Source organism: Seriola dumerili, unplaced genomic scaffold, assembly GCF_002260705.1.
Source record: "Seriola dumerili isolate Sdu_G_001 unplaced genomic scaffold, Sdu_1.0 BDQW01000295.1, whole genome shotgun sequence".
NCBI classification, from domain to species: Eukaryota; Metazoa; Chordata; class Actinopteri; order Carangiformes; family Carangidae; genus Seriola; species Seriola dumerili.
Window position 1 is genome coordinate 1,856,040 of NW_019174550.1, and position 16,543 is coordinate 1,872,582.

The window sequence follows — 16,543 nt, forward strand, 5'->3', positions numbered from 1 at the left end:
TTCCGATGCAAATGCACACAGATGATGTGTATGTACACACACTGTGTGCACACTGATTCCAAACACTCACACATACATACATACACGAAAAAAAAAAAAAAACTATTCAAATCCCCTCTCAATAAAGTGCATTAGTTCAGTATAAGGTGCTTAATCTTTTGAGTGCCAGAGGATACCCATCTTCCTTTTAACCTCACCCCTCCTCACCCCCTTCTCCCCTGCTCAAGTGATCAACTGGTGCAGCAGGGAGCCCTTTTTTTCTCTCCAGAGGGAAGGAACGAGTGGCAGGCGCAGATCCAGGCGCCTCCACCCTGCACCTCCCCTCATGCGCGCTCCCTTCCTACCCCCACCCCCGGTTCCCCCAGCAGTGCACATTCGTCATCAGGTTTGTCTGATTAAAAGACAGAAGGCCTCAGGTAGCTATTGCTGCTGCGCTGCGTCACATCAGTAATCCTCCACCATCTCCATCTCATTCAGGCTCAGACACTCGCCCGTGTTGTGGAATGAGTACCCTGCAGGGAGGAGGGGAGGGCAGAGAGAGGAGACAGAGAGAGCAAAGTGAGATCAGAGGAGGATGGGACATGGGGGAGTTTAAAGGGCTGGCTTAGACAGTGCAGGCAGGAGACAAATCTGCAATCCAGAAACTATCTGATGGTCTCAATTTAGGAGGAGCCCTTCAGTTCTGGAAAAGTTAAACAGTATTTCTAAATGTTTGGAGAAGCTCTATGAGACAGAAACCATCACAAAAAAGCAGAAAGTACACAATTAGTACACAAATTTAAGCTAAGTAAAGAAAATGTACTGGACAAGATCAGTGTTTTACAATGAAGAATGAGGGGTAATGTGCACATTGAATATTACAAGCTCCGTGTATGTACCGATTATCAGATTATGCAATTCCAATACATTCCTGCCAGAACGACTGTCCCCAGGCTTTTTTAAGTGTAAATAACTGAGGAGCTTGTAAAACTCAGTCTGCAGACACTTTTCCCCTCATTTTTAAATCTGAATAATATGGCTGCATCTATACCTGTGATTCTAATAGCCATTTTTTTTTTTTTTTTTTTTACCTCTATCACATTTGCTTGGCCACCTGCTTCCATCTACCTCAGGGATGAGCCAGATCCCATCTCGGTGTTTATGCTCCACATAGCTCATGGGTACATAAATAAACTTCAGACATAAGCCAACCCAATGAGCACATCCTACTCGCCACCTGGAGTGGCAGGGCTCGACAGACAATGTGACGTTCCACTCACATTTGGGACTAAAAATAGACGCAAACTGTAAAATATATTTAGGAGCATGTGTGCAAATAAAAAAATATTACAAAATTCAGACCTAGTAGCCTCTTTCTTTTTTGTCAACAAAAGGTTGATAACAAAACAATGTCATGTCACTGCTCCAAACCAATGTGTGAGCAAGTGTGCATACCATTTTCACTCTTTATGCAGTTTAAAGCATAAATTACATAACTATTAAATAATAAGAAACAATTTAACCTGTTAAGCCCTAGGGATGCTGGCTGGTATGCCTCGCCTAGACAGACGTACCCAAAATAGATCAAGAATAGCTTCACAACTATCAGGTCCATTTGCAAGAGCTCTGGTCACTATGGATAGGAATGAGCTCAGAGAATTTATTCCACGTGTAAGTAACATTGTGACTGTTACTATAGCTGAGTAAATTGTGATAAAGATTTTTTTTTCTTCCCTCATCTAGAATTTATTTTAATTAAACAGTGGATAACACCATGATAACATTGGTCCCATGCACTGGGATGCCACTGATTCCATTCAGCAACTTCTTAACTACAACTGTAACAATATAGGTAGAATACCACCAAGCACATGCCAGGTGGACTCTCCATTTTTTTACCTCTTGACATGACATCTGGCTACAAACTACTAATGATTTCCACTACAGGAGGCTATGTGCACACAATACAACCCTGAGCCACTTCATTAACGTGTGTAAAACTAAATTGTATAATTTTGTCTCCATATTGCCTCTGAATCTCTTCCAGGGTATCTAAATTGCTATATTAGGTTGATTCTACTTCATAGACATTTTAAAAGTGAAATATAAACATATAACATACTATATACAAAGTTCAAAATACAATAAAAGTATTGATGGCAACAAAAGACGAAATTCAGGCTTGTGGCTCAGTCTCTGCTATTCAGGCTCCCATCTCGGCCAACTTGACCGGAAAATCGTAAGGATAGACTCAAAATGATCAGGAAAGGGTAAGGAAACAATATCTGTTGCTTTTGATTAGAACCGCTTTGGGATATGATGGAATATTTAGCCATAAACCCAAACTTTGACATGTGGACTGTAAAATGAGAAGTTTGGTCACGTGTCTGCTTCGGGGCTGACATGAGCTGGTTAGCTCAGGCTACGCTAATCTTGCTATCAATGGAAAGAGTAGCTTCTTTAGTTTCATACGCCACCCAGCATGGTGGGATGGAGCAAGCGGATTACATGTACTGTTGCATTTCATTTCAACTGTCTGTTTACATTGATAGGGGTCTTATTTTGAAACAGAGATATTGAAATTATTGCCAAACAAACATTCTTTGGACTAAATACACTTGGACTGTTTATGGTAGCATTAAAGTCTTGTCTTATAGAAGCATTAAAAAAAAAGAGACCACCACAGCGTTCTATCAACTTTTTATAAGCAATTATATATTGCACCGCTCTGCTGGACCCGGTACTGGGTCCATTGGGCGAAGAGGTTAAAAACTTATGTCATTTTTTTATTTGAATAAATTAAATAATTTTGTTTGTGGATGTCTCCTTCTATCCCTTCATTAAGGAAAAACACATTATTTGATATATTTTCATTGCGCCCCTGAAAAATTTTTCAACTAAGGATCACATGTGCTCCTTGGGAAAAAAAAGTGAGCGTCAAGCCGAGCGTGTGTAAATAAGTCATCAGGGTGGTGTAATACTTTCTGCTGCTGCTTCAGAAGCCTGCACTTCGTCCTTTTTCGCCTTTGATCGATTCCATTTGATTCCTGCTGATAATTACATTTTCCGTTTTATCTTGTTTTGTATAAAGTCTAACTTTGATGTGGGATTGTGTAGCTGGTGTTTTTGTTGACAGGTTGTGTTTTATATAATCTCTGGTCAAGATATTTAAAACAAGCTATTTATAGATTCTGAGCATTTACAGATGAATCAAATCAAGAAGAAGATTCATTTAATTTATAGTGAGGTCACTTACCTAAGATGCTGGGGTCAGAGTGCAGCATCATGGGCTGTTTCTTTTTCATCTTCCCCCCCTGGTTGTCATAGAGACCAGCCTTGCCCATGTGGTTGGCTTGAAACATGGACTGCAGGGTGCTTGGATTCATACCTCGCATTGAGTCCTAAGAGAAGAGAAGAGAGGAGAGGAGAGGAGAGGAGAGGAGAGGAGGGGAATTAGCCAGAATTAGAATTAAACAGATTAATCAACACTACAAAGCCAAAGATAATTGCTGAAATGAAAACTAACTTAATTTTCTTGCCTCATAAGATTTCATATTCCATGCTATAGAGATTAGACTAGGCTTGAAGTAAATTACAAACTGTGACAATGCGCCTGAGAGTTAAAAGTAAAATCAACTCAGCCTTGTTTGTCTACTGAACAAAGAGCAGCACCTGGCAGCAACAACTGTTTGCTAGTCTGTAGCAGCCTTTAGGTCACATACTATGCAACATTCATTAGGTATTACTGTTAAAAAACATGTCAGGTTTGTTGTATAACAGCAGGAAACAACAAACACAACATCAACAACAACAACCACTTTCTTCTCCCCACAACTCTAATGCCATCTGTGTTTATGTACAGTATACAGACATATTTGCGATTACCTGCAGAGGGAAGTTCATGTTCAATCCAGCCACTTCCTTTGATAACTAGGGCAATAAAGAAGAGGAGGGGGGTGAATTCATACAGGTCACACTCAACGGTTTCTATTGTTGTAACTGTAAGCTAAGTAGTATTTACAATCATGTGTCATTACAGCAGAGTATTACACAACTGTCTCTCATGTCAAATCAACATCCATACATATCACTTCATTCAACACAAAATATAACAGGGACATTCTCTAAATCTGTAAATCAAAATCTACTAAACACGGACAGTAATCTTGCTTCTGCATTCATTCATTCATTTGTAACTTTCGCACCAGTTTAATAGCTGCCACCATAAACCTTCATTCAATAAAACTAAAAAAAGTCTGTAGCACAAATTAAAATAACTGACATTAAAAACTTAAAAAAAGAAAAAAGTAACATTTGATACTGTGCACTCAGTAAATGGCGTAATTTTTAGTTTCCAATGAAACCATGAAGGTCAGGTCCAATGAAGGTCAGATATTTAGTCACTATGCTCTTACACCAGCCATCAGAAGACATGTTAACTGTCTGAGCCCATAAAACAGACTTTTGGAAACGTTGCTGGACCCATTTTAGTTTGAAAACTCTGGGGTTGTGTTTTAGTTTGAACAGGCAAAAACTGAGCGTTTTGGAAATGACTGTCACGACTACTAGTGGTGAATGCAACATGGATAACAAATTAAGTGATGCTGACCTAGTTGTCTTTGCTAGCAGCTGCTGTGCAGTTTACTCTTGAATTTTATAATGTTACAGCTGCCTTTGCTGTTAATATGTATTTTCTGCTACTAATCAACTGCAGAACAGACAATCAGCTTGTTGTTTACACCAGCAAGCACATGCCCAGCGAATGTGAATGTTCATGTGATATGTGTTTTCATGCATTTTAATATGGACAGAAATCATTTTTAATTTAAAATGAAAGCGTATTAGTGTGGATGTAGCCTAACACAGAGAAAAGTCAAAGTTTTTCTCTTTTTTAGTTTTGGATTCTGAACTGATGGCAGTGCCTCAACAGGTTGTTTCTGACATTTGCTGTTCTTGACTTAAAACCTTTTGAGCTCAGGCCTACCTGCTGCTGCTGTCTCTGTTGGTTGGCTTTCTGTTTGGCACGTCGCTCCAGAAACTGTTTGGCGAACTCTTTGGCTTCCACTGTGTCCCCAAGGTAGGACCGGATGAAGTCCAGCACTGCATAGGGAGACTCCACCTCCTTCAGGTATGCCACAATTGTGGCAACTAAATAAAGACAGACACAGTTTAAATCTTTAGCAATGCTGCTGTGGGGACAAAGGTTGAGGTTAATTCATTTATATATACACACATAAATACTAAACGTGCTTTATTTAACACATAGCAATTCACTATCTAGGTTGAACTTCCCTCACCCTTGACACTGCTAAATACATAAAAGCTGAGCAGCCTACCATCCAGAGAGGAGGAGGAGTTGTTGGCAGAGGTGTTCAGAGCGTGCAGCATCTGTTCACACCAGGTGGTGAAGCCATCCTGAGGCTTCATGCCCTGCAGCAGCTTCAGCAGCTTCTCCTCCTCTTCTGTCCGCTTACGACGCATCATGTACTGATCACTGCAGAGGACATACAGGAATGAAAGCATATTTATTACAGACCAACTGAAAAACATACATTAATTCTGCAATGTTATATGCCACTGTAAAAAAAAAAAAAAGGTATCTACACTATTTTGAGCTTCACTGAGTTTTATTGAGTCATTCAACAGTGCATTTTAGTTTATTCAATCCTATATGTACCTGAGTGACGGGCTGCTGCGGCTGTTTTTCAGTCCCATGTTGTTGCTGTTGCCACGCAGGCTGGCCTGGTTCTTCACAGCCTCGTCCCACATGCCCATGCTGCCTGAAGAGCCTCCACTGCCGCTTTTACCCTCCATTCCTCCAGGTCCACCCCACATGCCAACACCCTCCACCCACTGCCCTCCCATGGAGGAGCTCCCCATCGACATGCCTGGGTGCTGGAAACACAGAGATAAATCAGACTGATTATTATGACCAAAAATATCGGATTTTCGATCAGCATTCCCAACAACATGCTAACATTATCCCAGTATGAAACTCACGCGGTCCCTCTGTTGCTGGGCTCTCTGTTGCTGTTGCTGCTTCAGGAGCCTCTCTGCCTCCTGCTGCATTTCCATCAGAGCCAGAGCTGGGGACTTTCCTGCTTTGGTGAGCCCCGAGGAGGGACCCCCACTCCAGCCTGAGCCGCCTGCCCCAGGACCCTGCTGCTGGGGGGCCTGCTGCAGCAACTTCATGATCAATTCCTGCTGCTGACGACACTATAGGAGGATATGAGAGATGTCAACAGTTAATAGCTACAGTCCTTTTATTACTTGGTAAACTGCATTGAAAGCCACCGTTTTCAAGTTAACCTCGCTGATTTAGTTAAAGCAATACGTCAACACACTATTGTTTCAAAACAGAGGGCTGAGGGTTTTTTTTTCAGGGATTTGAGGGTATTATTGGCTGTTATGATTAAATCTAAAGTAAAGGGGAGGATGGAAAAATCTCCTTCCTTCATCTCACCTGCTTGCGTCTGAAGAGCTCCTCCTCCTCCCTCCTCTTCTGCTCCTCCTGTTGCCTCCTCTTCTCTTCCCTCCTCTTACGCTGCTCCTCCTCCTCACGCTTCGCCCTGAGTTCAGCGTCTCGCCTCTCCTGCTGGAGCTAAAGGGGAAACAAACAAAGAGCAACAGTCACACAGGATAACAGGCACAAACTGAGATTACAGTGAGCAGCTAGCAGCACTTATAATCTCAATTTTTTTTATATGCAGCAAAAACAGTTGCTTTTACTCGTTTCAGTTGAAATGTTTCTGTTGACAGTGAAATACAATGAAACTGACATGACCAACAATGTAAAATGCTATACATGCTACAAATGCATTGTGTTCATCGCTTGAAATGCTCTCGACTTTACTCACCTTTTGAAGCTGTTCGAGAGTTGGACCCTGAGTAGAAGGATTCATTGTTATGTCCCAAAGACTGGCTTCACCGCCTACAGGGAAATTGAATTGGATTTTTTTAGCCACACATGATATACTGTCTATTCATGTGTTTTTAATGCATGTGTAAATGTGTGTATACAGTATATGTGTAAGCAGCTTGAGGCTAGAAAAGTACCTGACGGCTGTGAAGCTGAGGTATGCATGTCCCACATGGACCCTGTATCTGGCACTGACATCGATCTGTTCATCGAAGGCATCATACCCTGCTCACTGCACCTGGAAAACACACACACACACACACACACACACACACACACACACACACACACACACACACACACACAAAAACACAAACACAAAATTCCGACATGAAAATTTAAGTCAAAAAGTTATAATAAATCAGAAACTAGGACACAAACAAATTAATGTAAACCAGTCCAGACATGTCAGGACAAACCATCACAAGCCCCATAGGCCCACCTGTTAATGAGCTGGAATAGCTGCTGCTGTTGGAGCTGCTGATAAAGAGCTGCTGTTGCCAGCTCCTGTTGCTTTTTCAGGCGCTCCTGGTCCAGGTTTCCCTGAAAAAGGAGAGAGAGGGAGAGAGAGATCACCAGTCAGTACAATGCATCTTCAAACTCAGGACACCAAAGACAGTTATCACATAAATAGTCGGCCAAGTCACAGAAAGCACTGCTTGAGGTTTTTACAATGGCATTTATACAGTGGGACTTTTGGACCCCACTGATACCACCATTTAACAGGGGATTATCCTTTCTTTTTAACCAGACTTGTCAGACTAGTCTGGGTTTCCACATTAGGAAAAAGAGTACCAGGGAAACAGGGGTACCTGACCATACTTGTAGTGTTATGTATGGTATGGAGCCTGCCCTGTTCTTCTCCAACAATTTGAAGCTTACATGCAGCCAGTGATTATAACTGGAGGGCATTGTAAAATGTCATTTGTTTGACTGAGGTCAGATTATTGAATCTTCCCCACTGCACAGACTATAAGAAAGTAATCCAGAAATGAAGTGTAACACAATTAAAATGACAGAAGCATGTTTTGTTTTGTGGGGTTAATTTCAGAAACTCTGAAATAAAAAACCCCTAATGTGACTTAAACTTTATTTGAATTAATTTGTATTAATTAATTTTCTATTACCATAACCTGTCTATCAATCTTCCCTCTCCTCTGCATCCTCCCCTCCCCATCCTCTACGTTGGCTGAGCTCTGACTCACAGTCCCGGCGGGCCCCCGGTTGGGCTGCGGGCGCTGCGTTGGTGGTGGCTGTCTCACCAGCAGGGGCGGCGGGGAGGGCCCTGGGGCGAAGGGCACGCGGCCCCACATCTTGATGACGTCCCCCAGGGGCTGAAAGCCCTCGTCACAGCCCCGCTTCACCAGCAGGGTCATGGTGAAGTAGCCAGCCTGGAACCACTCGCACATCTCCACTGTGGTGAAGGGCCCTGGTAGTGGGTGGGAGAGACAGAGATGAGTTTACAATGCAAACCCTGTGGTAATGTGCCTGACTTTGTGTACCTCATTTAAATGTTTCCAGACAATTTAGTGCTGTGATCCAGTGAAGCAATATTCATATGTGTTCAAGTGGCTGTAAATTCCCAAGTGTGTGAATGTACCCTGGATCTCTCCCTGTGGGTCCTTGTAGAACCACTTCATGGCGGCCTCATGAGACAGCGGCAGAGCGGCTGCTGTGTTCCTGCTCTCCTGCTGCTGCTGCAGAGCCTGAGTGAAACACTCCTCCTCCAAAGAGGTGTCCTGCAGTGATGCCACCATCTTCTCTGCCTCCTACACAAACACACACATACACAGACTCAATGTATATTCAACGTAATGACCCAAGAATATCATGTAAAAAAAAAATAAAATAAATCAGTAGAAGAGATTGTTCAGCTGTGTTTAATGCAGTTTTCATTATGATTAAATAATATTTCTGAGACAGTTGCTTGAAATGTGCCTCCTGTTGTTCCTACCTGCTGCAGGTGCTTCATGCCTTCATCGTCCTCGATGTCTCCTCCAGATGGAGGGAGGAGAGAAGCAGTAGAGGAAGGGGGTGGGGGAGGCAGACTGGAAGAAGTGGCGGCACTGGGGCTCAGCTGGGACTTGGAGCCCCCTGTCGGAGCCATGTCTGACACAAAAACAACACCAAGAACAAACATTAGTAAAACAATGGGTCCTATTTTTAGTATTTCTATTAATGGTATGGTGATGTTGGATGTGGGGTGGGGGGGTGGGGGTAAAGCCACCTACTGGCTCTGTATCTGATACAGCAGGAACAGCGGGTTCAGTAAACAAGATATTAAATGACTGGGGCTAAACATATTGTATATCAAACTAAAATATCCATGTGGCTGAATTTCCTCTCTCTGACACACACACACGCACACACAGGCACACACACAGTACTGAGACGAAAAAGGCTGAAGATAAGAGCATACAAACTCTAAAGTAACAGAATCCGTCCAGTCAGACTCAAGTATATGTACAATAAATATAGCCCAGATAAAACTGAAATTGCCTACATTTATGAAAAACATACATAGGCGATACATGGTACTGCTGCGGACCAAATCTTTGTGTCAGTAGCACTTAAAACTACATTCAGCACAGGAAAGTAGAGGGAGATTTGGAACTAGACATACCTTCACTTGGCGTGCTGTTGGCCTTCACAGGGAGACTGTTGCTCAGCTGAGCGCTATCCACCACCGGGCCTGCATTGCTGGGCTGGGGCTCCAGGGATGGAGGGGTACAGTGTGTCGGAGGAGAAGAGGAAGGTGATGCTGGCTTTGCCTCACCATCAACCACAGCAGAGCTGGTGTCTTTACTCTCTGTGAGGTGACAGGAAAGAAAAAAATTTAAATAAATGGCAAAAGTTGTTTTTAATCACTCCTGGGCTGGTGACAAACTAAGTATAATTGTATGGAACAAGCTGCAAACACATTCTAAATCAAATAAAGAAAAATATTTCCTCACCTTTCTCTTTGTCTCCATCAGCACTGTTCCTCTCGATGTCAGCGAAGCTCTCCTCCTCTTCCTCCTCCTCTATCCCCTTAAACTCCAACTCCTCCTCCAGGATTGTCTCCTTGCCACTCTTCTAAAACAGGAAGACATGGGGAACTTGAGAACAGGGGACTTAACGAGAGCATGTTAAATCATATCGAGAGGCTGAATATATAACTTCCTCTTCTCCTTCTAACAGAGTTTCTATAAATAAATAAATAAATAAACAGTACACACCTTCATAGGCATGAAAGCTCCAGAGGAGTCAAACGTGCCCATCTCCCCGTCTTCCTCATCTGTACACCACTCAGGCAGGCCGTCCCTATCGTCCTCTAGTCCTTCACTGCCTGCACGCCGGCGGCCACCACCGTGACCTTCCGAGTCCCGGAAGTCAAAATCAAACTTCCTCCGGCGACTCTCGCCTGGAGCGCCGTGGTCCCGCCAGCCTGCTGAGCGAGGACCACCATCTGACAAAGAGAAGACATTGACTACCGTCAGTGAAGATACTATGAAAAGCAATAATCAGAGGAGTCATCAAAAATATGTTTCAGCCAAAACCCTGCTGAGAAATCACTTCACTGCCACTAGATGTCAGTATATCCACTGTTTAAATCAGACCTGCTCACACATTGTTTAACAGAAGTTTAATGGAACAGAGTGTAAACAGTGTAATGTAGTAATACAAATCACTGCTACTCAGGCCACTTTAATATTTAAAACCATTATCAGCTTTCACCATGTATGGTGTTACAAGGACCACTCTAACCTAAGTATGAACCAAATGTAATTATACTCATTTCAGTTGTCACTGCCTTTATACTTCTTTAAAACCTAGCTGAATACAAAACAGGACAGTTTACAGGGATTGTGTATTAGCTGGTGCACTCCACGTCTAATGTAGTAATGTATGCTTATACTAAAAAGACATTATATTGTATTATTATACATATGAATCATATCAGTCACCTGAAGCTGTACAATGCAAGAGAAGAGAATTTCAATTCCAAGTTCTTTTTCCATTGTTATAGTATGGGCAAGCTGTTTGAAAATACATTATAGTAGATATAATAATATTTAATGTAAGACATTTTAATCAATAAGTAAAAAGTCTATAAAAGTTAAAACGTTGTGTTCTTTCATATTACTGCAATTTTCTGACTTCTGAATCCTAAATTCAAATACTTTTTTTCTTTTTTACATTTTATCCAATTGTTAAGTGAAATAAAATAAAATCATAGCATTAGAACATCACAAAGAATGTACAGGATGGACCATTATTATGTAGCATTCAATGCTGATTGAATCATCTGTGTTGAGTAACATGCTACAGGAATTTCCAGTTTAGCAGAAGTTCAGCTTAAATGTACTCTCTTCTGAAAGCACAAACACTCTAAAATTAGCTGCAGATTGAAGCCTCCAGTGTAATGAACCGATTCTAAGCTGTAGCTAAACTAAGGTAACAGCTACAGTCCCTTCACACTGGTGAATAAAATCATATATAAAAAAAAAGGTGTGCAGAGTGCCCATCACCCATTTTAAAAGTGAACTTAAATCATGAGGCCTTTGCTCTTTTTGTACAGCTTTCATTTTCAACACAAACAAGAGTTTGAGGCAGTACTATCATACCATCCCTGCGGGGTCCAGCGAGTCTCCAGTTGCTGCCCGGCTCCCCCTCGTCCTCCTCCTGCTCCTCCCGGAGGGTGCGCCAGTTATCACTGTCAGCCCTTGTGTACTCCTTCCTCCCTGGACCCCCGGGACCTCCAGCCTCTTCAAAGCCAGGACGCACCACCTCCCGCCGCAGCGGCTTCTCAAATCGACGCTCACCCCTGAGGAAAGGAGGGAAATGGACAGAAATTACATCAGTTAAGTGATAAACAGAGGAAAACAAGCCCCAAACATTAACTAGTTTTTATACTTGAGAAATATGTCCAGCTAAAATTTGCATCTTGCCATGGCAGATAGCAATTCATGCATTTTATCCAGGTCCATGAAAAAAAAAAAAAAAAAAAAACTTAAGAGAGAAATACGACAGATACTTAAGTTCAGATAAGAGAGGACGCCTGCAAACTGAGAATTACAGCATGAGAGCAAAAACCTACAAAAATACCAGAGCAGATTATGAAGTTTATTGCACTGGATGACAGCTCCTCTCAGCAGTGATGATACACCCTTTTACTACACCATAGCGCACCTGGAGCCATGATTTATTTGACCTTGCCCACCCTTGTAAGGACACTTGTTGAGATTTGGTTATAAGGGTTTTTCTTACCTGTCATCCCAGCTCTGGCTGCGGTGTATCTCTCGGACGCTGCGGCCGAAACCCACCTCCACATCTTCAATACTTCTTTGGTAGAATCCACCTTCACCACGACCTCGTCCTGGTTATTTACACGGAGAGAAGAGGGTGCTTATATTTCATCATCATCTTTTTTAAATAATTTAACACTTTAATGACCTTATATCCCCTTCAAGCTGCAGACAGGCACTCACACCAACACATGTACACAAATTATGAAACCCACACAGTATCATTATTCTCAGTTGTTTCCCTTGGCTGTCTTGAACCGGACAGCTCATGTTTACATTGGCTATTCATATGCATGAGGCAATGTGTGTGTGCACAAGGTGAGTTCATAAGCTCAGTGGTTTTAGCCAGGTGTGGCTGCACAAAAGGAGGACTATTTAGACAGGCCAAGAGGAAGTGTGTTGCATCAAGATGGTGGAAGTAAAGGGGGAAATAAACACTTGAGTGGTTGGCTTGAATAAACTGTTTTACTTTCCCTGGATAACAGCCATTGTAGTTTCAGCCAAGGGTTAGGGCACCATTTCTGTTGCTGTTGGATTCATGTTAGTTTCAGCTCAAGAGGTTTCGGATTTATCATAAGTGCACTTGGGCTGAATAAGTGCTGTTCTTTATATGTTACGGTTTCTCTTAATGGTTTTATGAGACTTTTTTTCTTTAGTTTTTACCTCGACCGCCTCGTGTGGCCCCTCGTCCTCGGACCACTCCAGCCGGGGCAGCCCCACCCGCCCCTTTTCCCATGAGCCTCAGCACCGCCACACTGTTCACAGACATGGAGAAGTTCCTCTGCGGAGAGAGAATGGAAAGAGCAAAAGGGAGGAATGTGAGGCATGTGAGCTCACAGCCACATTTGTCAACCAACAGAACAGCTCGCTCTCGAGTTGAGGTTGTATCACAGTGAAATACCACATGACGGGCTGAAACAGTTCTATATTAGCAGGTACAGCTGTATTTGTGAGTGTGTGTTTATGGCATACCTGCTCCTCCTCAGTGAGAGGCACCAGTGCCAGTGGCTGCATGGGCTCATCTTGCAGAATAGCAGCAAACTCCTTATCCTGCATGTCCTCTGGGACCTAAAAACAGCAATAATAGGCACTTAAGAAGACAAGAACACCTTTAAACTTTTACCATGACTGACCTACAAACAGGTTCTCAGTTTTGAGGACAGGAAAGTAAATGCAGGTTTAAAGTAATATTCATGCTAGCTTTTAGAAAATGCTTGTTCACTTTCTGTGACTCTTTAATCCTGAGAGAAATTCAGTAGTTTTCCCACTAACCTTGTTGTCTTTGATATAAAGTGCTAACATCTCCTCTCGGCCGTAGCGGTACTCGGCCAGCTTGTACTTTGGCATGGCGGGGGAAGGAGGGGGGGACGTCACACTCCCCCCACTGGACAGTGCACGGAGCCTGTGTGAGAAAGAATGCAGTCTTTAAGAATTAGGATAATATTTCTTGCATGAATCTTAGACAGACCACAGGACATCTCAGTGCTGGATTTGAAAAGTAGGACTTGGGTGAAATGTTTAGAGACAGCTAATTCGTATGAATATTTAACAGTATCAACACATGAAAAATAGCCACATGTTTGCAGAACTTTTTCCTGACTACTGACTTAAGCTGACATATATTGTAGAAATACCACTTATAAATAACTGTAAATTCCCCTGCTGGCACATAGCACAGAAAAAGCGAGAGCGCGATTGTGTAACCATGATAGAATTCCTTTTAATCTGAATTGGAGAAAAAATATCTAATAGCATCCATCTTGCAGCAGGGAAAAAAGAATTTACTAAATGTTCTGTAACAAATCACCCATCCTCCTACGCAGGTCCTCCTGAATACACTTGGCTCAACACAGATGATATATTAGCTTTTCCAATCTCAAGATTTCATTTTAAAAAGCTATTACTAGCAGGCCAGCTTCCAAGGCCTGTTGTTTAACAATGGCTCCATTCACATGCCTCTACAAAGTGTGTCATTGACTCTCAGCTCCACATCAAAACCATATGTAACTCAGAGATGTGGAGGTGGGGTGTAGGGTGTAAAAGGTAAAGGAAAGCATCATGAAAGCCCAGCTGCTAGCATGTGGCATAACAAATAGGATAGAAATAAGTGGAGCAGCGACTAATATGCATAATAAGAGGAGAGCTGAAGAAACATGCCAGTGGGTGGGGTACGAAGAAATATTTTTGCATATTTGTATCCACTTCACTTGTAGCCAAATTTAGCTTCCTTCCCTCATAGGACAAAGCACAAAATCTAAAGGATCGTCAACACACTGAAATCTATACATTCATGATCCTGTGTCAGAGTCTTGAAGATCAAAGATTGATCTAATAAATGTTACATAAATCTAAATGAGTGGCAGATTGTTTTCACTGAGTTCCATCATGATGACTAACATACTCTACTGCCAACAAAACCTCAAATGGTCTAAATAATTTTGTAATGCTAACAGGCTTTAAAGGACTTGTAAACATGCTGGCCAGACAGCTGTTTGTGGTGAGCACATGCACTGGCCGCTCTATAGCTATATTAAAAGGGCACAAGGATAAAAGTGGCCTGGTAGGGCCATTGAGAGGAAAGCAGCTGCAGATGTGTAAAGAGAGAAATATTCTGCGAGGCTGGCACTGCACCAAGAATGCACACAGCAGTCACAGGCTGTTAGAGATGGAGAGCCCCCCCCATTAATCGCTACACAAACATTCACTGAGGAGGAGGTGAAACAGCACAGAGAGAGATGGACAGGATACCACTATGACAAAATCTACATTCTGACAGTTTTGTTATAGTTGGTGATTACAAAAGTCTAAAAACTACAACTGAAAACAATAAATTACATATACCAACCAACTGAACTCAAGAATATTACTGTAACTTTCATTCAGATAGTTATAGTAATTTGCTGATACACATTTCATCCCTTTTGTTGGGCCCTTTTAAAAGGCAGCAATGCTGGTTGGTCTCTTAGTCCAGAACAAAATATGCAAAGATTATAACCATAACTAATTAATCTGCTCATGATTTATGTCAGTTAATGGTTGTGTTTACAAGATGTGGGAGAAAAAACAGAAAAATGTTTCCTTGAGTCTAGTCTTCAAATAACTTATTGTCAAACCAACAGTGAAAAACCAAAGATATTCAATTCACTATCATAACACAAAGAGACCCAGCAAGTCCTCACATTTGAAAAGCAAAGATTTCAGATTTTATTGCCCATGAAAATAGTTGCAAACTAATTCTCTGTCAAATGACTGATTAACTAATCTTTTCAGCTCTAATCTCCACAAATATGGGCAATTTTTCCATGGTATTTGGTACAAAAAGGTAACTCAAAAATTCATTTCAAAGTTCCATATAATTCATAGTGAATACTGTAGGTGTCAGGGGCTCAATGAAAAGCCAGGATTTATCCTCTGACTTCTCCTTCAGTGGCACCACCAGGCCAAAAATGTCTAGGTTTAAGCCAAAATCACTAAAACAAAGCATGTATGTAGACCATACATGACGTTATGAGAGCAATCACAAGTGTTTTCTTCAGGAATTGCTTCTCTATGTATTCAGTAGTATTTCAAAACCATATTGAACGTACAAAAAAATAATATAAGTTACCATTCTGGGCCGAAGTTAAGAGTCTCAGCAGTCATATTCCTCACGTCCACACAGAACTGAGTATCTGAGGAGAAAAACAAAATAGTTATTAGTTTAAAAAAACAAACAAACAAACAAAAAAACAAAAAACAAACAAACTTGTAAATACTTGTAGAAATGTATATGCAGAGGAATAAATATGCCCACAAAAGCCTTACCCTGTCCAGATGATCGGAGCAGGCTGGACTGGGCTGGACCAGGCTAGAGCTGGCTGGGTTTAGTTAGGCTTAGGTGACTAGAAGGCTGAGTGGTGTTTAAGCTGTGGTCACAGAGCTCCCCAAACACACAGACACAAAGAGAATAGCTGCCAGTTTCAGGTGCTTGAGGAATACCAGGTTATCAGGTCCAAACTAGGTAAGGAAGGGGGTTTGACAATAGTTTGGAGAATGGAAGCTCCTGCTACTCACAGCCGAAAAAGGTTGTTAAACATAAAAAAAGAAACAAAAAGAACCTTGGAAATTAATGATGGAACAAAATAAAAACACTCTTGCTAGTAATAATGTTTTCTTTCTTTTTTTGTCTTTTTTTCTTTTTTTGTTTTTACAGCAGTTATATCTCACATTAAAGTTAAAAATATGAACTGATTCATCAAAAAAGGTAACGCAGGAACGAAATAACAGCCAAAACAATGAATCAGGCTGCTGGAACAGCTGCCAAGAGCAGACGCGACTCGCACTCCTCTTCTCCTTTCTCTCTCTCCCTCCGTGCCTT

The 16,543-nt window shown here is 41.8% G+C and overlaps 1 protein-coding gene across 1 annotated transcript; it reads right to left on the reverse strand.

Annotated features, from left to right (window-relative positions):
- Positions 1–377: 377 nt before the first annotated feature.
- Positions 378–15,828, reverse strand: gigyf1 (GRB10 interacting GYF protein 1). Its single transcript, XM_022758387.1, has 23 exons — positions 15,794–15,828; positions 13,459–13,588; positions 13,159–13,254; positions 12,850–12,967; positions 12,149–12,257; positions 11,506–11,705; positions 10,117–10,346; positions 9,853–9,973; positions 9,522–9,707; positions 8,853–9,007; positions 8,499–8,667; positions 8,076–8,327; positions 7,341–7,449; positions 7,036–7,136; positions 6,837–6,910; positions 6,443–6,580; positions 5,980–6,195; positions 5,657–5,874; positions 5,316–5,473; positions 4,964–5,127; positions 3,865–3,909; positions 3,236–3,380; positions 378–512 (listed from the first exon to the last, which is right to left on the reverse strand). The coding sequence occupies exons 1-23, from the start codon at positions 15,826–15,828 to the stop codon at positions 445–447; spliced, it is 3,237 nt and encodes a 1,078-aa protein (XP_022614108.1). The 3' UTR covers positions 378–444.
- Positions 15,829–16,543: the final 715 nt, after the last annotated feature.